The sequence below is a fragment of the Bufo bufo genome, chromosome 9 (assembly GCF_905171765.1).
Source record: "Bufo bufo chromosome 9, aBufBuf1.1, whole genome shotgun sequence".
Taxonomy (NCBI): Eukaryota; Metazoa; Chordata; class Amphibia; order Anura; family Bufonidae; genus Bufo; species Bufo bufo.
In genome coordinates this window covers 167,576,882-167,604,523 of record NC_053397.1, presented here as the reverse complement: position 1 = coordinate 167,604,523, position 27,642 = coordinate 167,576,882, and the positions used below count along the sequence as shown (strand labels likewise).

At 41.0% G+C, this 27,642-nt stretch overlaps 1 protein-coding gene across 5 annotated transcripts in view; it reads right to left on the bottom strand.

Annotated features, from left to right (window-relative positions):
• Positions 1–2,960: 2,960 nt before the first annotated feature.
• GRAP2 (GRB2 related adaptor protein 2) overlaps positions 2,961–27,642 on the bottom strand; it is a 230,448-nt gene continuing 205,766 nt past the window's right edge. For all 5 annotated transcript variants that reach the window (XM_040408050.1, XM_040408052.1, XM_040408051.1 and 2 more), the window contains exons 5-6: positions 10,229–10,400; positions 2,961–3,370 (exon numbers count right to left, since the gene is read on the bottom strand). In XM_040408050.1, the coding sequence (XP_040263984.1) occupies positions 3,173–3,370; positions 10,229–10,400 (370 nt within the window). In that variant the 3' untranslated portion in view covers positions 2,961–3,172. The remainder of the gene's footprint in view (positions 3,371–10,228; positions 10,401–27,642) is intronic.

The following is a 27,642-nucleotide window of genomic DNA, read 5'->3' as shown; positions in this document are numbered from 1 at the left end:
ACTAAAGGACCTCTGTTGATGTCATTACAGGTCCTGTACCATCTTGTAAATAAACTTCACAGAAAATTCTGTAGTTCCCACGTTAGGAAGGTGCACCTGCCAGAACCTGTAATGACATCATCACAGGTCCTTCACTGCCTGACATTGCAGAGAAGAACTGCAAGAGAAGCTCTCCACTAAGACTGAAATGAGTTGGGTAAAGGAGACCCTCCTCTTCTCTCTTTATTTGTCCGCATTCCCCTTTTCTATTCAGAAGTAGTACATCATGCCTCATTTATTCTCATACCTCATAAGTGCCACTTGATTTTGAGAAGTACCTCATACCTCACTCAAAAATAGTACTGCGGACAGCTACAACTCCCAATATGTCATCTACCTCACACAGTGACCGTAATGTATAATTGACCTCATATATCTGCACTCACTGCATCTATTATACTTCGTACCTCACATATCAGTACACTGCTGTATATACTAAATACCTGTAGAGACTACATGTATTATACAGTATAATAGATGCAGTTTGCACAGATATATAGTATATTCAGCAGTGCAATAATAAGCGAGGTAAAATAGATGCAGTGTATACAGATATATAGTATATACAGCAGTGTACTGATGTGCAAGATATGAGGTATAAATTATACCTCATACCTCACATAACAGTACACTGCTAACATAGTAACATAGTATATAAGGCCGAAAAAATACATTTGTCCATCCAGTTCCATTTCGGTCTGTTATCCTGCAAGTTGATCCAGGGGAAGGCAAAAAAACCCTGTGAGGTAGAAGCCAATTTTCCCCACGTGAGGGGAAAAAAATTCCTTCCCGACTCCATTCGGGCAATCAGAATAACTCCCTGGATCAACGACCTCTCTCTACTACCTATAGCCTGTAATATTATTACGCTCCATAAATACCTCCAGGCCCTTCTTGAACTCTTTTAGTGAATTCACCATCACCACCTCCTCAGGCAGAGAGTTCCATAGTCTCACTGTTCTTACCGTAAAGAATCCTTTTCTATGTTTGTGTACAAACCTTCTTTCCTCCAGACACAGAGGATGTCCCCTCGTCACAGTCACAGTCCTGGAGATAAATAGATGATGGGATAGATCTCTGTACTGACCCCTGATATATTTATACATAGTAATTAAATCTCCCCTCAGTCGTCTTTTTTCTAAAGTGAATAACCCTAATTTCGATAATCTTTCAGGGTACTGTAATTCCCTCATTCTCATAATTACTTTAGTTGCCCAGTACTCCATGTGTGGTCTGACCAGTGATTTGTAAAGTGGCAGGACTATGTTCTCATCACGGGCATCTATACCCCTTTTGATGCAACCCATTATCTTATTGGCCTTGGAAGCAGCTGCCTGACACTGGTCTTTACAGCTTAGTCTGCTGTTCACTAAAATTCCTAGGTCCTTTTTTATGTCAGTGTTACCCAGTGTTTTATCATTTAGTATGTACGGGTGACTTGTATTATTCCTACCCATGTGCATAACCTTACATTTGTCAGTGTTAAACCACATCTGCCACTTACCTGCCCAAGCCTCCAATCTATCCAGATCCCTCTGTAGCAGTATACTGTCCTCTTCTGTGTCAATTACTTTACACAGTTTAGTGTCATCTTCAAAAATGTATATTTTACTGTGCAAGCTGTATATACTATATGTCTGTACACACTGTATCTATTATACCTCTTACCATATGACCTGTGACATCACACCTCCTTTTACCCACTCCATTCTACCATAATGATTTCCCCCTCAGCTCCAGCCTCACTGCTCCTATCCTGCAAGTTTCAAACAGAGGTGAGACATTTAAAGGCTATATATATATCTTTGGAGGAATTTTTTTTTTATTATTGCAGTGTACTCAATTGAAGCTAAAAAAATTTTTTTCATTGGTCTGTATTAAAAATTTTGAGCCATTATGATTCTGTTCCGTCAAGCAGCTCAGCTGATGGCTCCTTATCTCTGACCTTCTAAACAGACCTTATAACTCAATTCGTATCTTACTGATAAGAATTTGGCTTAAATAAGTGTTTATGACTTTTTAGTAAGTTAGAGATGAGTTATTAGATGACTGGCACAAAGTGAAAGTAGAATTCACACAGCTAGACAGTTATCCCTTTGTGACAGAACAGCTGAATATTTTTAATAAAGACCAATCGAAAAAAATATTTTTGGGCCACAATGAGCAAAATCTAATAAAAAAATGCCTATGAAGGTGCCTACATAGCTTTTAAATGGGGACAATGCTGCTGCCAGTGGGAGAGGGGTTGTCAGGGGACAATAATACCAGGTATTTTGTACTTCATGGGGGTATTTCTTTGGTGCTGTTGGGGAGATATTTTGTGCTGCAATGTTTTATTTATATGGAGAAGTTGGAGGTATTTTAGTAAGCACCCTGGTATTAGATGCTGCTGTGGAGGTACTTTGAGCTTTATCATGATATGTGTTGCTGTTTGGGGAGGGTAATGTGTGTCCCTGACCATGTGAATAGGCATTTTTGTGTTTCACTTTTATTTCCTTTCTTGTATTGATGGTTTACATAGGGGCATGACCAAGTGAAGCAAGATTCACCTCCGCAATGTACATTGTGCACCATTATTTTTATGCAGTATCATATGTGTGTTGGTGAGGTTTGTGTGCCAGGGCTGTTTTGTAATCCCAGTCCAGCCCTGATGGCACACTATATAACATGCAGCAAACACAGTTAATGGATCAAGAGAAAGGGCCAAGAGCGATTAAAGGGAAGAGCCAGGAATCGGTAGTGGAAGCGGCTCGAGACCATTTAATTACATTTTTTCCTGGAAAACCCCTTTCACCTTTACATAACTCTGGAAATTTAAGCCATAACTTCACACCACAGGCTCATGAGACTGAACACTACAGTAGAAAATCTGCCATAAAAGTCACTTGTGTATAAAACACAGCACACAACAGCCACAAGGAAAACATTTTTTTAATTACAGCAGAGAAATAGTAACATGTGAAAAGAGAAGATATAGAAAACTCAGGACCCCCACCCCCAATAAATACTACATGTCACTATAAGCTGTAAGTGGGTATTATTCTCTAAAGTTGGTAAACCAGTGAGAAACAGACTGGTAGAATCCTGGAATTTCTGCTGGGTGAATATTTCAGTCCCTCTTTGCCTCCTGCTGTCATCGGTCAATGTTTGCTACGTAGTTAGATGGAAAGAGACCTGTTTTGTGTCCCAGCTTTCCAAGCCACCAGGAATCGTTAGAGACTTCCATCACTTCAATGATGTCATTGGCTTGGAAACTAAGTTCATCCGGTTCTAGGGCTTTGAAGTCATACAGAGCTTTTACAAGCCGAATTCTTCTTGGTTGTGATACCGCCTTGTAAATAGAGGAAAATCAGTAAATGTGAAAAAAACTCTGAATCACACCTGCATCCATTGTTGTCAGACTGGTTACACAGACCATATATATAACGTATTTGTGAAACAACCAAATATGCAGAAAGGTGTATCCCAAGAAAGAGAGCCATCTTGCTAGCGCTACCTACTGATGGATATCTGGCCTGCCTATATTTCCTTGTCAAAGCCAAGGCTTGGTGGAAAGTCGGATATTCTCTCATAGGGGTCCACTTCATATCACACTGTGAAACAGCCCAAAAAAGTGACAGATCCCCAGAAGAAAGTGATCTGCAACAAGGGGTTGTCTATACTAAACCTCATGAGCCCTACTGTGCTATAACATGGGGCCACCATAGGATCCTCCTGTTCTCCTGTAGGTCAATGGGAAAGGAGGTGGATTTTATAGGCTGGGGCTATACAACGACTTTGGCCTCAGCAAGCCTTGTGTGATCAAAGATGGTTGTGTTGCATTCAGCCTCAAAACATAATGGAACTGAATAGAGTCTCAGAGTTGCCCAAAAACTGCTGCAATGCCAGAATAAAATAAAAAATTATTTTTTGGGGGTGATTCTGGGGTCATGGTAACTTGCAAGTCACTCTATGACAGTTCTATTATGTCTTGAGGCTGCACGGCTACACAGGAATCTTTGGTTGCACAGAGCTTGTTGTGGTCAAAGTTGTCATGTAGCCTCGGCCTTAATGAGTGGCTTTAAAAAATCAAGCCTGTTCTATACACTATATGGACAAAAGTACTGGAACACAGCTCTTATTGCATTAAAGTGTTTCATTCAGTCCCATTGCCACAGGTGTATAAAATCCAGCCTCTGGCCATGCAGTCTGTCTTTACAAACACTTGTGAGAGAATGCCTCATTCTAAAGAGTGAGGGGGAAAAAAAAGTGAAACAGCCACCTAATAAGGCTCCAACGCCCCTGTTTATCAGTATCTGAAAACTGTTTGGTCCAATTAGGACAGAATATTGGTAGTAGAGAATCTTCAGTAGAGGTAGAACTAATGAACTTAGTAAGATCAGATATCTTAATGGGATCATTTAGGATCACATACATCACGGGAAGAGAGTGAAATAAGGATAAATATAACATGCGAGTGGGATGAATGGGCACTTCCAGTCCCGCTCGCAATGGAAAGCATCGGTGGAACGCAGATCACTTCTGGTGCAGTGGAACGCACGGAAGCTGCTGTGCCTAAATCGTTCCCATGGTATGCTAGAAGGCGTGTACATGATTCGCAAAATAGATAGATAGAAGCCCTCGAATACAGCTATACAGAAGCCATTTTTCTGGACATTCACCTCCAATCTACAATCTCTAATGAAATCATTACCAAAACTCATTTTAAAAAAGTCGACGCCAATAGCTATCTGGACTACAAAAGCTGTCACCACCAAAAATGGAAAATAAACATTCCCTATAGCCCGATGAAGCGAATAAGAAGGAACTGTTCAGATGACGATACCATGAGACAACAGTTGACAGCCGGCAGTTTGGCAAAGCCAGCCGAACTGTCGTGCATAAGCGCTGTCAGTCACAGCGAAGGGGCAGGGAAGGGGGCGTGGTTACCGTGACTTGAAGCAAGGAGACCACCGCCTCCGTGACTTCAAACCTGACTAGAGAAGCGCGTCGGCGGGGGATTAAAGAACGTTTTGACAGCTTTTGCTTCATCTGCCTGCAGGAAGAAAATTATTGTTACAAACATGCTGCTGGCTACTCTCAGGAACTGCTGCCGGCTTGGGATGTTTGTTGGAGGTGACAGGTTCCCTTTAAAATCCTGAGGCATCGATTTGAGGAGAAGGGCTACCCCAAAAAACTTGTAAAGGAATCAACCAAGAGAATTCTGAAAGTCAATCAGAAGGAGGCCCTCAACCCCAAAGACGTAGACTCTAAAAAGCCACAACAAAATTCCTCCACTAATTCTCAATACAGTCTAATAACCAGATATAACTCCAAACATACGTTGATTCGGCAGATATTTAACAGACACTGGGGGATTCTCAGAAAAGACCCTATTCTAAAAAAAGAACTACCACTCTTCCCAATCATTACATATCATAGAGCGAAAACCCTTAAAAACATGATAGGAAGAAAAAGACTAAAGAGGGTGGCGTTTATCCACCTCTCAAAAATCCAGTCATCCAAGGCGCATACAGATGCAATAACAAAAAGTGCAAGTGCTGTGACATAATTTCCCACAATAGAAAAGAAAGAAATATTCCGTCCTCTAACAAAATATTTTACCTGAAACATGATATGAATTGCGGGACAAACAACGTAATTTACCTTCTACTGTTATATGTAGGGGGAACCATCCAAACTCTCCGTAAGAGAATGAACGAACACAGATCCAACATCAAATGAAAAGTCCTAACGCATAGTGTCTCAAGACCCTTTTCGACCCATCACGATAGTAATCCTGCTCTCCTCCAAGTCACTTCTCTAGAATGAATCCCCCAATTGTACCAATCTCTATGCAGAAAAGATTTTTCATCTAAACACTTTACTTTCTTTCGGATTAAACAAATCTTTAAAATATACCAATTATTAATCCCTTTTTTATTTCGCAGACCCTAAACAATCCCAATGACCCATATGAGAATTTGATTAGAACCTTGACTTCTCACCACTAGACCAAAATAATCTTTATCCAAAGGGTAGATATCCAGTATTTTGTCTATTTGCAGTAATTTACTTTTTTAGATATTGACTTTTTTAGATACAGTATATCTTCTGCGTATATAATTTTTATGCTATTTTTTAGGCTATTCTACAGTTTATTAAATCTACTGTTTATTCAGTTTTTTTATCAACATTTATTTATTCATTTATCTAATCACTGAAAGCAAATTGTGAGTATATATTTATATATGTATGTTCCTGTTTTGGTTCACCAATATGTTATATACTGTATATGCCCATATCCCCCCTTGAAAAAATGGGCTTCTATCTATCTATTGAGCGAATCATGTACACGCCTTCTAGCATACCATGAGAGCACTTCAGGCACAGCAGCTTCCGTGCGTTCCACCACACCGGAATTGATCTGCGTTCCAACGATGCGTTCCATTGTGAGCAGGACCAGAAGTGCCCATGTTATATTTATCCTTATTTCACTCTCTTCCCGCGATGTACGCGATCCTTGGGCACCCACTAACACCACCAATGATATAGAACTATCCCACCAACTATTTTTACCAACAAATTAGCGCTTTAGACATGCGTTCCACATTGGAACGCAGCCCTTCCGGTTCACATCCGGAAATGACGTCTACCTCCCTCCATCCTCACCACATGGTTACGTTACCACAGTAAACATAATATACAGTATAAGGCCTATTGGTAAGTGACACCATTATAGCATTAAGTTCTGCTATTTTTTACTTGACTGCTCCTGAAGAAGGGGGTACTTTGAAGCCCCCGAAATGCGTTGAGCCCACCTGAGATTTGAATAAAAAGGAAACCACCTGAAGTACCTTTTTGGATACTGCCGTGATTTTTCCTGTCATACTATGAGCGATCCTGGTGGGGGAGGTTGAGTCTATTGAGTGTCTTGAGTTTATTCCATAGACCTTTTCAGTGAAGTGAGTAATTTCATTTTATTTTATTTTATTTACCTCTTTCTATTATAACTTATTTGACCACGATATCCGATCGGCCATAGTACGAGTGATCCTGGCGGGGGAGGTTGCGTTATTCGGTGTCTTGGATTTATCCCTTAGAACTCCTCCTCAGTGAAGTGTGTCATTTCATGTGATTTTATTGTATTTACCTCCTTCTTTTCTAATTGATCCCACTAAGACATCTGATCTCACTAAGTTCATTAGTTCTACCTCTACTGAAGATTCTCTAGTACCAATATTCTGTCCTAAGTGAACTAAATAGTTTTCACATACTGATAAACAGGGGAGTTGGCGCCGTATTAGGTGGCTGTTTCACTTTCTTTACCCCCTCATTCATTCTTGTAGTAGTTTTATCTACTCATTCAGTCGCCATAGGCAGCCGTTCCTCGAATACACTCCTCCATAGAAACTTTTACCTATCTTCTCCTCCCTGTTGGCGCCCTGCTTGTTTGTCTTGAGACCTTTCTGGGGACCCCCCGGGAAGGTCCTTTTGACTAACACACTTTTTTTCGCTGAAAACTTCAGTTTTTTCCTTTGTCTTTTCATTCTAAAGAGCTCAGGGTGTTGCCACACATTGCAGTTGTGATGCAGTTGAAATTTGCATGCAGTTACTGCAAGAACAACCATGCATTTACAACACAGTGATATAATTATTCAGTCTAGCATGAAACACTGGTATTCTTCTTAGCAATCATGTAAATTCTTTAACTGCGTTGTGAATGCATGTTTGCTGCATCACAATTGTGCTGTGAGGAGGTGCCTTCGCTGAATTTGAGTATGATACTGAATTAGGAAGTCACCAGCAACAAGTAAGTTTGTGAAATGTCTTCCCTCTCAGATATTCCATGATCAGCTGTGAGTGGGATTATTGCAAAGTGGAAGTGCTTAGGAACCACAGCAACTCAGCCACGAAGTGGAGACCACGTAAAGTTACAGAGCAGGCTCACCAAGTGCTGAAGTGTATAGGACATACAAGTCTAAACCTTCTCTGGCATTAACATAAGCACACAAACACTGTGTGCCGGGAGCTTTGCGGCATGGGTTTCTATCACCAAATACAATGCAGGGCGTCGGAAGAGTGGTGTAAAGCACGCGGCCACTGGACTCTGAAGCAAAGGAAATGTGGTCTGTGGACTGATGAATCACGCTTTTCCATCTGGCTGTGGATGAGTCTGGGTTTGGCGATTGCCATGAAAACACTTGATGCCTGACTGCATTGTGCCCACTGTAAAGTCTGTTTGAGGAAGGATAATGCTATAGCAGTGATCAGCAACTTCCCCTCCAGCTCTTCTGAAACTTCAGCTCCCAGAATCCTCCTTTCAATTCTATTGGAGTAACAAGAACAGCAGAGTAAGTGTGCATGCTGGAAGTTTCACAGCAGCTGAAGTGCCAAAGGTTGCTGATCCCTGTGCTATGGGGTTGTATTTCAGGGGCTGTCCTAGGCCCCTTGAATCCAGTAAAAGAAAATCTTAAAGGGGTTGTCTCACTTCAGCAAATGGCATTTTTACTGCACACTGCTACTGTCTTTACTGGTCTAACCTCATGTCATCATGTGCATTTTATTCCAGGTCCTCCACAATGTGTAATTTTGTTATGCACCTGTTATGTTCACATGTAATGTGCCTGGTTCACCAGCAGGTGGCAGCAAACACGGCAGAGCTGTATGTAGATAGAATGGAACTTACCATTCCATTTTAACCCCCCTCTGGAGAGAAGTGGGCTTGTCCTACTTCCTGCAGGAAGGAGGTGGGGCAGTTCTGGTTTGTGCTGGTTGAGACTCCATGTTGGAGCTGCCAGGATTCTAACATATTCCTTGGCTGAAGATAAGTCTGACTAAAAAGTGAAGTGCAGCATAAAGAAGAAGCCAAGTTACCAATTCAGCTTGTCAGTACAGCAGAGTGAGAGAATGATAGAGTAGAGTTGAGTTTGCCTGCCACTTTAATGCTATAGCCTGCTGGAACCAAGACAAAGTCTATAAACTATTAGAAGAAACGTTTATTTAAGTAAAGCTGCCATTTAACTTTATCTCTAGGTTAGGACTCAAGTTATTCTTTTATCCCTCAATTATTCTCCCTTTATTGCTTCGGAGCCAAAGCCTGGGGTCCAGTGGTATCCAGGTAGGAGCACCGTGAAACACATAAAGAGACATTTTAGGCCGCACTATACCACTCGGCATTCCTACACCTGGGACGCGTTATATAAAGGGCCCTGGGTGTAGGCGCCCGTTGCACATGTAGAGAAAGTTAATACAAGGCACTTACTAATGTATTGTTATTATCCATATTGTTTCCTTTGCTGGCTTGATTCATTTTTCCATCTCATGATAAATGACATTTGCTAAAGTGAGAGAGATGTCTGGCGGACATTCTGTCCGTATCTGGCAGTGCCGGATCCGGTGTATTCTGGCAGGCTGTTCTGTGCTGGAACAGCCTGCCAGAATTCACACCAAAGGTGTGAAAATAGCATAACAATTAATTTTGTATAATTGATTTGAGAAGGGTTAAACTTGATGAACCTGTCTCTTTTTTCAATCTATTGTATATAAATATGTAAAACTTGCTTCATTCTAATAAATCAGAAGTTAGAGCGGTAGCCAAAGTTTGGTAATCACTTTGGTTGTCATCTTTGAATTTCCTTCTCACATTCTGTTGGTGTGTTTAATGAATAAAAAAGGCAACTGTTTAAAATAAGAGCGTTCATTAGTTTTTAAAAACATGACCGGACTTTCTCTATAAATATAAGTATCCTTCCATACTCGCTCCTTTGAAATCAAATGTACATATTCATGAATCAGATGGTCTTTGCTGCCCTCTGTTGGTGGCATACGTCATCTACCAGCAGTATCTACTATGCAGATGATATTCCATGCACATGGTCCTATCACAGCTTGATTCTGTAGAAAGCAGTAATGGGGCTGCCTTGGAGTTCAATGTGGCCACTACTGTGCCACCACATACCTCCTTTTTAGAAATGTATCTGTAAATATGGAGCCTGGACAGCACCCTGTGGAGCTGTAGCACCTCCAAGCACAGGGTTTTACCACATGCATGAGCCCTAATGCAGATCTACTGGGCAGTGGATTTGCATCAAATTATTCATAACACCGTACATCACATCAATGTGTCATGGTATAGGCATAACTTTGGTGTAATACGTATGTTCTATTTTTATCTATGTATCTAACCAAATCAGCCTGTGTTTTTTACCTGTGGTTGGGGAGAGTCTTCGTCCTGAAGTAAGACATGATTCTGTCGAGAGATGGACACGTTTTTGTAATACTCAACAAGTTTGTTGAGTGACTTGAATTTTTCTGTCCATAAGCTGTAATTTCCTGACTTGTCTCTTATGACTTTGAAATGCTGCACATCTTCCTCATGTCTATAAAAAAAATACACTCATGATAAATTCAGTTCAGAGTCCTCTGCATTTTTTACCTGCAAAAAAAAACAACATAAAAAGTGCTAGTGTTTTCTTTTTTTTAAGCCAACTCTGGTTTTTGTGGTGTTTTTTTGTGGTGCACACAGTCTGGTTTTAAGATCCGTTCTGTAAGGATGCGATTGTGTTACATCGAAAATGAGCAAACCAAATCCAGCAATAAAATTATTATAAGTCAATGTGTAACAGATCCGATTTTTTGGATCTGGCAAAAATTGTTTCGGCATCATTGGCTTACATTGATTTTGCTGCAGGATTTGGTTTGTTTTGTTTCGCAGACCGGAGCAAAACCGCAGCTTGCAGCAATATTGTGGCCAGTCAAAAAACGCAACAAAATGGAATGGAATGCATCCTGATCATCCCCATCGACAATGAATAGGGACAAAACAGAACCTGGCCTGGTTTTGGCCAGATGTCAAAATCGGAACGCCACAACACAAATGTTAAAAAGCCCTTACCACAAGTGTTTTCTTCATGGTGTTTTTCCCTTATATAGATGGGTTGGCAAAACGCCCGAACAAACACCTGCTACAGGATGCTCCATTTTTAAAAAAAAAGGCAGAATCCCAAAAAACTCCAACCGATAAACAAAAATGGCACTAGGAAAAGAGTTGTTGTGTGTCCTGCATTTCATATAGACCTTCAGCTAACATCTGGAGCTGGTGCTTTCACCTAAAAAATAGCAAGGAGCCAAAACCCACCTGTGGAAAAAAATGCTAAATTGCTAATGGCTTGAATTCAGGTTAGATTGTGACTAAAACCCATCCTTGATCTTGTTTGTTTGGTCTTAGCTCTATCTCTGCTTGAGCCCTCAGAAGTTTCTCCTCCCCTGCAGCCACACAACCCAAGCAGGAGTTGTTCAAAACAGTATTGTCCTTTTCTGCTTGAATGGACCCTACTTGGGCTGATCAGTGGGGTGGTTAAGCTGTCAATACACATTAGGAGCATGTTGGCGGAACCCATTGATTTAGGTGTGTCAGGAGAGAGGAGGCCCTTTAGTTCTTAGGAGATAATCAGCAGTTTTTGGTGCATTTTATGGTGGAAAAACACCAACTTCAGATATTACCTTGAAAGGTCTCCTGCACACGATAGTTTTTTTTTTTTTCATTTATGGGCCGTTTTTTTGCGTTCCGCATACGGTACCATTCATTTCAATGGATCTGGAAAAAAAACGGAATGTACTCTATATGCATTCCGTTTCCGTATTTCTGTTTTTCCGTTCCGTTGAAAGATAGAACATGTCCTTTTATTGCCCGCAAATCACGTTCCGTGGCTCCATTTAAGTCAATGCAAATAAAGAGGTAGAATCCAGCTTCCAAACAACGTGTTTAAACTTTAATAAATAAGTGCTTTAAAATCCAACATGTACATCCAAGTCTACGCGTTTCAGATCATTCCATACAGATCATTACTCATGACAAAGAAAGAATGTAAGACTCTGATCTTAAATAAAGGGCAGGTCAAACATGTCAGGTGGAAGTAATCAGCAGCAGCTCCACCTCTGAGACACAAAAACATGTGTTAAGAACCAAAAAACAATGCATCAGGATCAGTAATGCAATATGAGATCGTGTCTACGATTTAAACCCATGGTACACAGGTGTTCATAGAAAAAATCCAATAGGATTCTCTATTCAAAAGAGCTCTCCTATGGTCTCCTCCACGTTTAGGATATTTAACGCTTTCCACCCCCTGCACAATAAGACCTCTAGTATCACATGCATGACAAGCCGCATAATGTGAACTGACCGCAGACACATTTCTTGTTAATGCATGAGGAATATCATAGATGTTTCTGCGAATTCTAGTTTTAAGGCTGTACAACCTATATATTGCAGCCGGCATATCGTGCAGGTTATACAATAAACCACAAAATTAGTGTTGCAGTTAACATTGTTTAAGAAACAAGTGTTTGGCCAATTTAATTGTAACTGCAACAAATACAGACTCGGTGCCCACATTTAAAATTGCCCTTGAAACGTAGCCAGCTCTGCTGTTTCTGAGGATCATCAAGAAACAAACTAGGGCTAACTCGCTGAGCCAGTGTGGGCGCTCGACGGGCAATGCATCTAACACCTGTCACAGCCACTATCTCTGGCTGTGACCTTCCGTCCTTTCTCGTTCGGCGCTCCTCGCTGAAGTTTCGTTTCTGTGTGTTATTTGTGGTTCTGTATGGGTTAACTCCCCTGTGTTCCTATTAGGAGTTAATCCTCTGTCTGCTCCATGCGTGTGGCCTCTCTGCTGCACCCAGGGAACCTGTATATAAGGCTGAGGTTTCCTCAGTTTTGGGTCAGCTCTCCTGGTGTGTGTTGTCTTGTCCTGCTCCTTGTTTGTACTCACTCTCCCATGCTGCTGACCCATGGGATCCGTGTCTGTATGTCCTCTGTGGGTTTCCTACTTGTTCATTCTGTCACGAGTAGGAGGTCCCAGGAGAGACCACCGCGTCGTCAAGCAATAAACAAACGGAAATCAGGTACAGACACACAAGAGTTTATTGCACAAACAAAAACCAGGGAAGGCAGCACAGACAAAACATGAGCTCTATGTACCGTCAGCACAGTGGGAGAAAACCCCCACTGCGCCACTGTCTAGTAATACTCCAGAGGGGCGTGACTAAGCAACTCCTGGTATTCACTGGGGCCCCAGATGGTAGGGTTAGGCTTTGCAGCAGGAAGTTGCCAGGGTCCACTCTGGAGCGTGAACTAGACATTGACAGCAGGAATGAATGGACAACAGGTACCAGAAGGTACCGACGGCACATAGGCAAACATAACATAGACAGGCAAATACAAACAGGGCAACTAATAACACAAGCAGGAGTACATAGCAAGGAAACAGGAGTGACAATGAGCAGAGAAGGACTTGCTCCACCAGTAGTAAACTGTATGGCCTTACTCTGCAAAGAAAGGTGCAGCAAGCGCTTGCTGAACAGAGACATGAATACACACAAGGTAACTAAACTTCAGCGAGGAGCGCCGAACGAGCAAGGACGGAAGGTCACAGCCAGAGATAGTGGTTGTGACAACACCCATATTTAATGTATCCATCCACTGCTCGTCAGCACGCAACACTGACAGATGTTTCTTGACTATTTGGCAGATTTTCTTGTGTTCAAGGCTGTAATTAGTGACAAAAACTGGAGCCCTATTCCGAGAGCCCCTACTGGTCTTTTTAGGGGGACCCCTATTTCTCCCATTGGGAAAAACCAAATCTGCCCGTGATTGTTATTACGAGTGCCCTAGCTTGTTTCAGAAGGTTGTCACTATAGCCACGGACAGCAAGACGGTCAGTGGCCAGACTCAACTCATCCTGAAAACCCTCATCGCTGGAACAATTTCTTCTGAGGCGTATAAATTCGCCTCTAGGAATATTACGGACAACATGAGCAGGATGGCATGATGAGGCAAAAAGCGTGCTGTTCCCAGCAGTTTCTTTGCAATAAGTATGTGTAATGATAGTAGATTCAATAGCATTACCCACCAGTTTAGAACAGTGGTACGGCAGCATGGTCACCTGACCAGATAAACAATAAATTGTCGATATAACGACCGTACCACTGTAGGGAAGCTGCCCATACATTGTCTTCAGAGAGAAGATATCGGTGTTCCCACCACGCCATATAGATGTTTGCCATGGAGGGGCGAAAATTTTGCCCCCATTAAAACACCAGTGCGTTGTAAAAAAAAAGCGATGGTTAAACATGAACACATTATGCTCCAATAAAAAATAGACAACATCGCAGATGAAGTCCTGGAATTCAATACTGTAGTCTGCATAAATGTTCAGAAACCATCGCAAAGAAGAAATGGCTAGATCATGAGGAATTACAGTGTATAAAGATGTAACGTCGGCGGTGATCTATACATATTCCGGTTTCCATATAAACTTGTAAAAAGACTGCAATACAGTTTTTGTATCTTAAAAGGAAACCTGGAATAGTCTGAACCAATGGTTGTAATAAAATTTCAACCCATGCAGAAAGCTGTTCAGTAAAAGACCCTATGCCGGCCACTATGGGCTGCATAGACGGAGGGAAGCCCGCCTTGTGGATCTTAGGCAAAGAGTGGAATATTGGAATAATAGGATTATTATTATTATTATTATAATATTATTTTTTATTATTATTTTATTATTATTATTCCAATATTTCAGTCATTGCCTAAGATCCACAAGGTGGGCTTAACCATCGCTTTTTTTTTTTTACAACGCACTGGTGTTTCCATGGGGGCGAAATTTTTGCCCTCCATGGCAAACATCTATATAGCGTGGTGGAAACACCGATATCTCCTCTCTGAAGACAATGTATGGGCAGCTTCCCTACAGTAGTACGGTCGTTATATCGACGATTTATTGTTTATCTGGTCAGGTGACCATGCTGCCGTACCACTGTTCGGGAAGTATTTCAATGATAATTCTCAAAACTTGAAATTTACAATAAATTTTCATCCTACATCCATTTCATTTTTGGATCTCACTCTGGTGGGTAATGCTATTGAATCTACTATCATTACACATACTTATCGCAAAGAAACTGCTGGGAACAGCACGCTTTTTGCCTCATCATGCCATCCTGCTCATGTTGTCCGTAGGGCCAGTAGGGCCACTCGGAATAGGGCTCCAGTTTTTGTCACTAATTACAGCCTTGAACACAAGAAAATCTGCCAAATAGTCAAGAAACATCTGTCAGTGGTGCATGCTGACGAGCAGTGGATGGATACAATAAATATGGGTGTTAGATGCATTGCCCGTCGAGCACCCACACTGGCTCAGCGAGTTAGCCCTAGTTTGTTTCTTGATGACCCTCAGAAACAGCAGAGCTGGGTACATTTCAAGGGCAATTTTAAATGTGGGCACCGAGTCTGTATTTGTTGCAGTTACATTCAAATTGGCCAAACACTTGTTTCTTTGGCGAATCAAAAAACTTTCTCACTTAAACAATATGTTAACTGCAGCACTATTTTGTGGTTTATTGTATAACCTGCACGATATGCCGGCTGCAATATATAGGTTGTACCACTAACAGCCTTAAAACTAGAATTCGCAGACACATCTCTGATATTCCTCATGCGTTAACAAGAAATGTGTCTGCGGTCCGTTCACATTATGCGGCTTGTCATGCAGGTGATACTAGAGGTCTTATTGTGCAGGGGGTGGAAAGAGTTAAATATCCTAAATGTGGAGGAGACCATAGGAGAGCTCTTTTGAATAGAGAATCCTATTGGATTTTTTATGAACACCTGTGTGCCAATGGGTTTAAATCGTAGACACGATCTCCTATTGCATTACTGATCCTGATGCATCGTTTTTTGGTTCTTAACACATGTTTTAGTGTCTCAGAGGTGGAGCTGCTGCTGATTACTTCCACCTGACATGTTTGACCTGCCCTTTATTTAAGGTCAGAGTCTTACATTATTTCTTTGTCATGAGTAAGGATCTGTATGGAATGATCTGAAACGAGTAGACTTGGATGTACATGTTGGATTTTAAAGCACTTATTTATTAACCTCTTCAGGACACAGGGCGTACAGGTACGCCCTTATGTCCTGGTATTTAAGGACACAGGGCGTACCTGTACGCCCTGTATATTTCTGATCACCGCCGCGCGCACCTCGGCTAAATGCGCGGGGGGGTCCCCTGCGGTTTGCGGCTTTTACCTATTGCGGTGGCAGCGGTGCCATCGGGTCTCCATGCGGCTGTAGGGGGGACCTGATGGCATGGAAGGCAGCGCAATGCCTTCCTTAGGCATCGCGCTGCCTTCCGGTGACGAGCCTGTGAGATCCAGCCCCCTGGATCTCACAGGCCGGAAGCTGTATGAGTAATACACACAGTATTACTCATACAGCCAATGCATTCCAATACAGAAGTATTGGAAAGCATTGTAAAGGATTAGACCCCCAAAAGTTCAAGTCCCAAAGTGGGACAAAAAATAAAGTGAAAAAAAAGTTGAAAAAATAGTTTCCCCCCAAAATAATTAAGAGTTTCAAGTAAAAATAAACAAACAAAAACGTCATTTCCCCCAAATAAAGTTAAAAAAATTGGTAAAAAATAGGGGAAAAATTAAAAGTATACATATTAGGTATCGCCACGTCCGTATCGACCCTCTCTATAAACATATCACATGACCTAACCCCTCAGATGAACACCGTAAAAATTAAAAAATTAAAACTGTGCTAAATAAACCATTTTTTTGTTACCTTACATCACAAAAAGTACAACAGCAAGCGATCAAAAAGACGTTTGCCCACCAAAATAGTACCAATCTAACCGTCATCTCATCCCGCAAAAAATGAGACCCTACCTAAGATAATCGCCCAAAAACTGAAAAAACTATGGCTCTCAGAATATGGAGACACTAAAACATGATTTTTTTTGTTTCAAAAATTATATTATTGTGTAAAACTTACATAAATAAAAAAAAGTATACATATTAGGTATCGCCGCGTCCGTATCGACCGGCTCTATAAAAATATCACATGACCTAACCCCTCAGATGAACACAGTAAAAAATTTAAAATAAAAACTGTGCTAAATAAACCATTTATTGTCACCTTACATCACAAAAAGTGTAATAGCAAGCGATCAAAAAGTCACACGCACCCCAAAATAGTGCCAATAAAACCATCATCTCATCCCTCAAAAATCATACCCTACCCAAGGTAATCGCCCAAAAACTGAAAAAATTATGGCTCTGGAAACACTAACACATGATTTTTTTTGCTTCAAAAATGAAATCATTGTTTGGCTGTTAACCCTTGCTTTGTTACTGGAAAAAATGAATTAAAATGGAAAATTTGCCCAAAAATTTGAATTCTGATATTTCATCTCCATTTGCCAATAATTCTTGTGGAACACCTAAAGGGTTAATGACGTTTGTAAAATCAGTTTTGAATACCTTGAGGGGTGTAGTTTCTTAGATGCGGTCACTTTTATGGAGTTTCTACTCTAGGGGTGCATCAGGGGAGCTTCAAATGGGACATGGTGTCAAAAAAACCAGTCCAGCAAAATCTGCCTTCCAAAAACCGTATGGCATTCCTTTCCTTCTGCGCCCTGCGGTGTGCCCGTACAGCAGTTTACGACCACATATGGGGTGTGTCTGTAAACTACAGAATCAGGGCCATAAATATTGAGCTTTGTTTGGCTGTTAACCCTTGCTTTGTAAAAGTAAAAAAAATATTAAAATGGAAAATCTGCCAAAAAAGTGAAATTTTGAAATTGTATCTCTATATTCCATGAATTCTTGTGGAACACTTAAAGGGTTAACGACGTTTGTAAAATCAGTTTTGAATACCTTGAGGGGTGTAGTTTCTTAGATGGGGTCACTTTTATGGAGTTTCTACTCTAGGGGTGCATCAGGGGGGCTTCAAATGGGACATGGTGTCAAAAAAACCAGTCCAGCAAAATCTGCCTTCCAAAAACCGTATGGCATTCCTTTCCTTCTGCGCCCTGCCATGTGCCCGTACAGTAGTTTACGACCACATATGGGGTGTTTCTGTAAACTACAGAATCAGGGCCATAAATATTGAGTTTTGTTTGGCTGTTAACCCTTGCTTTGTAAAAGTAAAAAAAATATTAAAATGGAAAATCTGCCAAAAAAGTTAAATTTTTAAATTGTATCTCTATTTTCCATTAATTCTTGTGGAACACCTAAAGGGTTAACAAAGTTTGTAAAATCAGTTTTGAATACCTTGAGGGGTGTAGTTTCTAGAATGGGGTCATTTTTGGGTCGTTTCTATTATGTAAGCCTCGCAAAGTGACTTCAGACCTGAACTGGTCCCTAAAAATTGGGTTTTTGAAAATTTCTTAAAAATTTCAAGATTTGCTTCTAAACTTCTAAGCTTTGTAACATCCCCAAAAAATAAAGTATCATTCCCAAAATGATCCAATCCAAACATGAAGTAGACATATGGGGAATGTAAAGTAATAACTATTTTTGGAGGTATTACTATGTATTATAGAAGTAGAGAAATTGAAACTTGGAAATTTGCCATTTTTTACAAATTTTTGATAAATTTGGTATTTTTTTCTAAATAAAAATATATTTTTTTTGCTTCATTTTATCATTGTCATGAAGTACAATATGTGACGAAAAAACAATCTCAGAATGGCCTGGATAAGTCAAAGCGTTTTAAAGTTATCACCACTTAAAGTGACACTGGTCAGATTTGCACAAAAAGGCCTGGTCCTTAAGGTGAAATAAGGCTGTGTCCTAAAGTGGTTAAAGTTTAAACACGTTGTTTGGAAGCTGGATTCTACCTCTTTATTTGAATTTCGCCCAGTTCCTGGTGTATGTCCGTGTCTTCCTCCAACATAAGACCAGGTGAGCCTCAACAACCCTTTCTAAGGATTTACCATTCAAGTCAATGGGTCCGCAAAAAACCCGTAACACATACGGAATGTACTCCGTATGTCTTCTGTATCCGTTCCATTTTTGTGGAACCATCTATTGAAAATGTTATGCCCAGCCCAATTTTTTCTATGTAATTACTGTATACTGTATATGCCATACGAAAAAACGGAACGGAAAAACGGAACAGAAACGGAAACAAAAAACAGAACAACTGATCCGTGAAAAACTGACCGCAAAACACTGAAAAGCCATACGGTCGTGTGCAGGAGGCCAAAGTCAGTGGAAATTATGACATGCAGGATTCACAAGCATTTTTTTTTGCTACTGGCGTTTTTTTAATTTGGTGGCATTCTTTGTGTCTCTGGATTTCATTTTTAAAGAACCTCAGCATGTTGAGACAATGCCATTTTTTCAAGCGCTTTTCTCCATCTGCTTCTCTATATGATAAAAAGGCTAAAAAATAAAACACCATCCACACATTTGATGCATTTAGCATCAGTACTTTTAAGGGAAATCCAGGAGTGGGGCCAAAAATTTCAGAGGTGCAGCTCTTTCCACTTTCCACTTCCATTCCTCGTTTTAACTTACAGCTACTGATGTAAAGTAGTGAGCTATAAACACCCACGCGAAAGGTACTTTATTTTTGGGATTGAAGAAGCCCTGGAAGTTGGACCCTCAGCAATCAGAAAGTGATAATGTACCGCTTTATTGGTATAGCAAAATGTATAATCCACCGTCTAGTTGGACAGACTTGTGACTATGTCTAGGCTGTTGCTATATCTGTGCTGAACCCTGCAAGGTTCAGAGATAGAAGGCTGTAAAACCAGTGGCTAAACCAGTAGGTTCCAAGATGCTTTAATAATATTCTGATCAGGAAGACTTGCATAGTCTTGAAAAATGTAATTATTGTTGCAGATAATTTAACTCTGTTGGGAGAGATAAATCTTTATTTATATATAAATTTTTTGACTAATCATATGTTTTCAAGCTTCCACTAACTACAGATAGTGTGTAAAACGTATCTTTTATTAAGTATTTTATACAGATCTATACACTACCCCATTTATATTTATAGGTCTGCAGCCACAGCCATGGAGACATTAAAGTCTCATTAAGATAGGCCATATTTAGTTTGTGATAAATTTATGATTTGGATTGTTAATGTGTCTAACTGCAATGTTGTTTTAGGAACTGGTGAAGAGAAGATGTGACACAATGTGCCGCAAAAATCCACGTTGTATACCTTTCTTTATAACACCTTGGAGCTGATATAGTTTTTGCCCAAAACATGAATCAAAAGATGTCTTAGGCCTCTTTCACACTACCGTTTTTTTTTTCCATTTTGCGGTCCGTTTTTTGCGTTCCGTATACGGTCCGTATTTTGCGTTCCGTATACGGTCCGTATACGGAACCATTCATTTCAATGGTTCCGCAAAAAAAACGGAATGTGTTCCGTATGCATTCCGTTTCCGTATTTCCGTTTTTCCGTTCTGTTGAAAGATAGAACATGTCCTATATTTGGCCGCAAATCATGGTCCGTGGCTCCATTAAAGTCTATGGGTCCGCAAAAAAATGGAACGCATACGGAAATGCATCCGTATGTCTTCCGTATCCGTTCCGTTTTTTGCGGAACCATCTATTGAAAATGTTATGCCCAGCCCAATTTTTTCTATGTAATTACTGTATACTGTATATGCCATACGGAAAAACGGAACGGAAAAACGGAACCGAAACGGAAACACAACGGAAACAAAAAATGGAAAAACGGATCTGTGAAAAACGGAGCGCAAAACACTGAAATGGACATACTGTAGTGTGAAAGAGGCCTAAGTCTGTGACAAAACAAGGAGCAAATCTGGGGCAAAAATTGTCTAAAAAGACTTGTGTCTGGCATGTAGTAAGTGAAACAAAATTGTGGCACATACTGTACACTTCATATATTTGTGCATCAAGTGTGTGCCACAAATTCTGGAGCATATCAAGATGTGATCCACCCATTGTTTTCAGTGGTCCTTGCATGTGACAATCTTTATGGTGCTGTTCACTAGGTTGATGACTATGGTTGCAATAATTTTTTTTTTTAAAACAAACATAAAAATGTTAATAGTTTAAGTCACACCCCTTTTGTCAATTTTACATAAAAAATTAAATATACAATAAAAAAATGAACATAAGTATCACCGTGTCCAAAAATGTCTGGACTATTAAAATATAAAAATATTTTTCCTGTGTGGTGTACGCAGCAACAGAAAAAAAATAAAAACACACAATTCTCCATTTGTTGGTCACGTTGTTCCCCCAAAAAATTTAATAACAGTGATCAAAAAGTTGTATCTACCCCAAAAATCATACCAATAAAAACTACATTTCGTCCTGCAAAAAACAGGCCATCAGGCAGCTTGGTAGCTGGAAATATAAAAAAACTTATATCAGAAAATGGCGATGCAAAATTGTGATTTTCTTTAAAGGTTTTTATTTTTTTTAAAGTAGTAAAGAAAAAAAAAGATACAAATTTGGTATCGCCATAATTGTACTGACCCACACAATAAGGACATCATGTCATTTTTAGTGCACAATGAATTGTGTAGTATCAAGACTCAAAAAACCTTGTAGGAATTTTTTATTTATTTCATTTTAACTGTTTTCCAATACCAGACATGGTGAATTAAATAGTGTCATTAAAAAATATAACTTATCCTTTAAACTAGCTGAAGGACCCAGCTTCGCTCGGGTATATTTAATCTATTTCATTTAATGTTTGTGTGTGTTGTTAAAAGATATCAACACTATCCACTATAACAGTGACATCTACAGCACCCCACCCCCAAAACAGTGACCTCCACAGCTCCCGCCCCTTAACACTGACCCCCACAGTGCCCCGTCCCTTAAAATTGGACCTCCACAGCAGCCCACCCCCTTATTTTTGACCTTTACAGCAGCCTTCCCCTATAACAGTGACTTTCACAGCATACCACCCCCTTGACAGTGACCTCCACAGGGGCTTGTCCCCTTAACAGTGTCCTTTACTGCATCAGGGGCGTGTCCTTTTGAACAGCTCACTCTAAGACAGCAGCACTGTACTGTCTGAGTGTCAGCTGCAGGGAGAAAGTTACCCTCCCTCCCTCCCACCCCTGCAGTTGACAGAAGTTGACTTTTACCTTCATTTTTTCAATACCCGTCGGCTCAGGAGTAGGAGTGGCCTAACCAGATGTGGGCGTGGCTTAGCGGGACCTAGAAGTTGATTTTTAACTTCCCTTTTTCAATCTGTCGGCTGAGGAGTGGGAGGGGACGTGGCCTTACCAAATTGGGGTCCTTTTGAACATCTCACTGTAAGACAACAGCACTGTGCTGTCTGAGTGTAAGCTGCAGGGGGAAAGTCACCCTCCCTCCCACCCCTGCAGCTGACAGAAGTTGATTTTTACCTTAATTTTTTCAATCCCCGCCGCCTCAGGAGTGGGAGTGGGCGGTGGCCTAACCTAATCAGGGGTGTGGCTTAGTGGGACCTGGGGGCATGGTTTTAAATCTTTTGAGGGTGGACACATTGTGGCAGGGGGCGTGTCTGGGCTCCGTCCTGCAAGAGTGATGCCCCTCTGGGCACCTTACTGGCTTATTTGCATACCAAATAAACTGGATTTTCAGAGGATAAAAACATCTATTGCTGGAACAAAGGCACATCTGGAAACAAGGTAAGTGCTATTAGGCCATGGCTTTACTTCAATAGCAATTATCCTGGTGACAGATTTCCTTTAAAGCTCTCCTACAGCAGTGAAGAGAAATGGCTGGGTTGTTATGGAAACCTGGAGTAAAACTGTGTATGTGGAAGCTGGAGGACCTGCGAGCTTCTATTGGCTGATAAGGGTGACCAAGCTTCTATTGGCTAATGCATTTTTTTGGAATATCTCGGGAACGGTACGTCCTAGAAAGCTGAGACCTGGTCTAAAACCTTCCTGGTCACCTGATGTACCTGTGTGCCAAATTTTGTGATTGTAAATGCAACAGTGCGGATTCCTTTAGCGAACATACACACACACACATACACTCAGCTTTATAAATTAGATGTTCCACAATAATTAAAGCAAAATAGAGAAGAAATTTCAAAATTTGACTTCTTTTTGCAGATTTTCAATATTTATTACCCTGATTCTACAGAAACACTCTATATGTGGTCAACTCATAAACTACTATATGGGCACACGGAGGGCGCAGAAGGGAAGAAGCAATATATGGATTTTAGAAGGCAGATTTTACTGGGATAATTTTAAGTTGCCATGTCACATTTGAAGACCCCCTGATATACCCCTACAGTATAAACTCCCAAAAAGTGACCCCATTTTGGAAACTACAGGATAAGGTGACAGTTTTATTGGTACTATTTTGAGGTACATATGATTTTTGATCGCTTAATATTAGGGGTGCACCGAAATGAAAATTCTGGTCCGAAACCGAAACCGAAAATTCAGGATGCCCTTGACCGAAAACCGAAACCGAAACTGCCTTTTTGCCCAAATACTTTTAAAATACATTTTTTTTTAATGATTTTATTAATAATTCTTTTTCATGAATTTAATAAATCATATTATATATGGAGAGGGGGATCTGTGGGTGGCTCTGTTATGGAGAGGGGGATCTGTGGGTGGCGCTGTTATGGAGAGGGGGATCTGTGGGTGGCGCTGTTATGGAGAGGGGGATCTGTGGGTGGCTCTGTTATGGAGAGGGGGATCTGTGGGTGGCGCTGTTATGGAGAGGGGGATCTGTGGGTGGCGCTGTTATGGAGGGGGGGATCTGTGGGTGGCTCTGTTATGGAGAGGGGGATCTGTGGGTGGCTCTGTTATGGAGAGGGGGATCTGTGGGTGGCGCTGTTATGGAGAGGGGGATCTGTGGGTGGCGCTGTTATGGAGGGGGGGATATGTGCACTGTTATGGGCATAACAGTGCACAGATCCCCCCTCCCCATAGCAGTGCCATAGACCGATCCCCCTACCCATAACAGCCCCGGCCCTGCTGCTCACAGCAGACTAATCACTCACTGCATCTTTATTTTACCTTACAATCGTGACGCTCCAGTAACAACTCTGCAGGCAGAGCGGAGGGCGGCGTAACGTCACTTACTCACGTGACGCACCTGCTCCGCCCACTTTATGAATGAAGGAGGCGGAGCAGGCGCGTCACGTGAGTAAGTGACGTTACGCCGCCCTCCGCTCTGCCTGCAGAGTTGCTACTGGAGCGTCACGATTGTAAGGTAAAATAAAGATGCAGTGACTTAAAGTAAACCGTCCGCCCGGCGCCCGCCCGCAGATGGTGAGCTACTTGGTGGGTGACAAATCCCACCCCATATTTTCGGCCGATATGTAACAATATCGGCCGAAATGGATTAGGTACATTTTCGGCCGATATTTTCGGCTGCCGGAATTTCGGTGCACCCCTACTTAATATTACGCTTTTTGTGAGGGAAGGTAACCAAAACAATGACTGTCCTGGCAACGTTTTTATTTTTAGTTTTTTACGGTGTTCACCTAACAAGATAGATCATGTCTTATTTTTAAAGAATAGGTTGTTACGGACATGACAATGCCAAATACCTCTATATTTTTTTTGTTTCTGTTTTACATAAAGCATTTTTTTTTTTAAATCATGTTTTTGTCTCCATTTACTGAAAGTCATATTTTTAAATATACATATATATATATATATATATATATATTTATTTATTTATTTTCCTGCCAATCTGCAAGAAGAGTTGATGTTTTTATTCGTACCATTTTTGGGAACATATCATTTTTTGATCGTTCAATATTACACTTTTTTTGGGGCAAGGCGACCAAATAATTGCTGTTTTGGCAGATTTTTTATTAAATTTTTTATGGCATTCACCTGAGGAGGTAGATTATGTGATATTTTTTATAGAACTGGTCTTTACAGATGTGGCAGTATCTAATATGTCCCTTTTTTTATTTTTTTATTTCAGTTTTACACAATGAAAAGCATTTATAAAAAAAAGTCATGTTTTTGTGTCTTCGTGTTCTTAAAGCCATATTTTTTTTTTATTTTTCTGCTGATTATCTTGTGTAGGGGCTTGTTTTTTGGCATGAAGAGTTGACGTTTTTATTGGTGCCATTTTTGGGTACATATGATTGTTTGATCGTTCAACATTATACTTTTTTGGGGGCAAGGTGACCAAAAATTAGCTGTTTTGGCACAGTTTTTATTTTATTTCTTTTATGCCATTCACCTGAGGGGTAGATCATGTGATATTTTTATAGAGCTGGTTGTTACTATTTTATTCATTTTTTTAAAATGTTATATTAAAAATCTGTTTTTTTTCACTTTATTTTTGTCCCAGTACAAGAACTTCAACATTTTAGAGTCTGATCCTTGTTTCAATGTAGCATAATACATGCTTTATTGTACTACATTGAAACTGTCAGTTTCATACTGACAGTGTGCCTGTAAGACCCGGCCTGGGGGCTGGATCTCACAGGCTTCCATACATGGCAGATCCTGAGGCCATTGCTAGGCCTGGGGTTGCCATGGCAGCCATCACTAGAGATGGCCTTGCGGTTCGCCTGGCGGTCGTTTCGCGGCAAACTTTGCTCGTTCACGGTTCGCAATGTATTCTTTTACATTGTGAATAACTTTGACCCATGACCCATCCATCAGGTCGTACAGGACAGCCAATTGAGACGTTTCAGCACATGGACATACCCCCTACCTTATAAATAAACCCGATCTGGCCGCCATTTTACATTCAGTCTTTTGCCAGTGTAGGGAGAGGTTGCTGTGTGGAGCAGGGACAGACTGTTAGGGACACCAAATGCTGGCTAATAGGCCCACAAAAGTCCTCTTAAGGACTGGTATAGGTGTGCTATCGATAGGTGTGACTTACTGAGGGGTTAATATACTTATAATATACTTTCTAACATAGAAAGTACATTATAGTGCATTTGTATTGTGCAGCAGTTGTCTGCGGTTCTGCTGCGATACTGAAGTTATACAGAGGGACAAACAAACAAATAATTTCTACTGGTGCGATTTACCAGTTGCCCCCCCCCAAAAAAAAAGTGATTGAAGCAGGGGTGTTATATACCAATAATATACTTTCTATATAGTGCAGTTGGGTAGTGCAGCATTTGTTTGCGGTTTTGCTGCATTACTTCAGCTCGCAGAGTGACAAACGACATTGAAACAAAAAATTTCTACTGGTGTGATATACCAGTTGCCCCCCAAAAAACTGATAGAAGGAGGGGTGTTATATACCAATTATATACTTTCTATATAGTGCATTTGGGTAGCGCAAATTTTTCTAGGCTCCAAAAGGACACATTTCAGAGAATTTCCCTTTAAAACGCATAAACATGTCCCCTGATTAAGATACATATTTTTTGCTGGAATTTTTGTCGTTGATCCCCCTCTAGGATGTCACTGTCCATGTTGTGGAACTATTTGTACACTTCTACTAAGTATTTGGTGGCTGCAAATATGAGCTGAAGGTTTTTCAGGTACACCTGCCATTAAAATGAATGGGACCCGCCGCGAACTTGCGGTTCGCGAACATTTAAACGCGTTCGCGAAACGTCTCGGCCGATGTTCGTCAATCACTAGTCACCACAGCATTGATTGTGGCATATAAGGGGTAAATCCGCTGGCAAGGGCTTTTACAGATGCAGCAGGAGACAGTCTGTCAGTCACAGCTGGGCCCCTGCATTGATCGGGTGCATTCAGCTCCTGTGCCCACCCGATCGCCCACCCGATCATCATAGCGTACTAGTATGTCAATTTGAGGGACGTCAGTTCCTGCTGTGATGTACTAGAAGGAAGGGATTTAAGAAAAATGGTAGATTGACAAGGAGGGAACTGCGGCTGGAGTCAGTGCCACACACAGAGGTATCCAGGACACGGGCTACAACGGTCTTCTTTTGTTAGGCCACTCATGATGTCAGAAGCGTCTTACCAGGGCTAAGGAGAAAAAGGACTGGACTGTTGCTCAGTGATCCAAAGTCCTGTTTTCAGATGGAAGTAATTTTGCATTTCATTTGGAAATCATGGTTCCAGAGTCTGGAGGAAGAGAGGAGAGGCCCACAATCCAAGTTGCTTGAGGTCCAGTGTGAAGTTTCCACAGACAGTGATGGTTTGGGGAGCCATGTCATCTGCTGGTGTTGGTCCACTGTGTTATATCAAGTCCAAAGTCAGTGCAGTCATCAGGAAATTTTAGAGCACTTTATGCTTCCTTCTGTTGACAAGCTTTATGGAGAAGCAGTTTTCATTTTCCAGCAGGACTTGGCATCACAGGGCACAAGGACTTAGCCCACACTGCCAAAAGTACCAGTACCTGGTTTAATAACCACGGTATTAGTGTGCTCGAGTGACCAGCAAACTCGCCTGACCTAATCCCCATAGAGAACCTATAGGGTATTGTCGAGAGGAAGATGAGAGACACCAGACCCAACAATGCAGGCGAGCTGAAGGCCGCTATCAAAGCAACCTGGGCTTCCATAACACCTCAGCAGCGCCACAGGCTGATCACCTCCATGCCACGCCGCATTGGTGCAGTAATTCATGCAAAAGGAGCCCCGACCAAGTATTGAATGCATATACTGGACATACATTTTCAGTAGGCCAACATTTCTGTATTAACAAATAAAGGTGTTGCTGTTACAGCTAGGTCACATGCTTTAAAGGTGTGTATTCCACTGTACAGAACATTTCTATTACTATAGCATACATTTCCAATTTACTTATTTTTCTGCAAAGACTTTCTACTGCATAAAGGTGGAAAAACAGGATAATGTGGCATTTGATCATTGTGCGTACAAGCTTGAGACGAGTTTAGGCAGATGCAGTT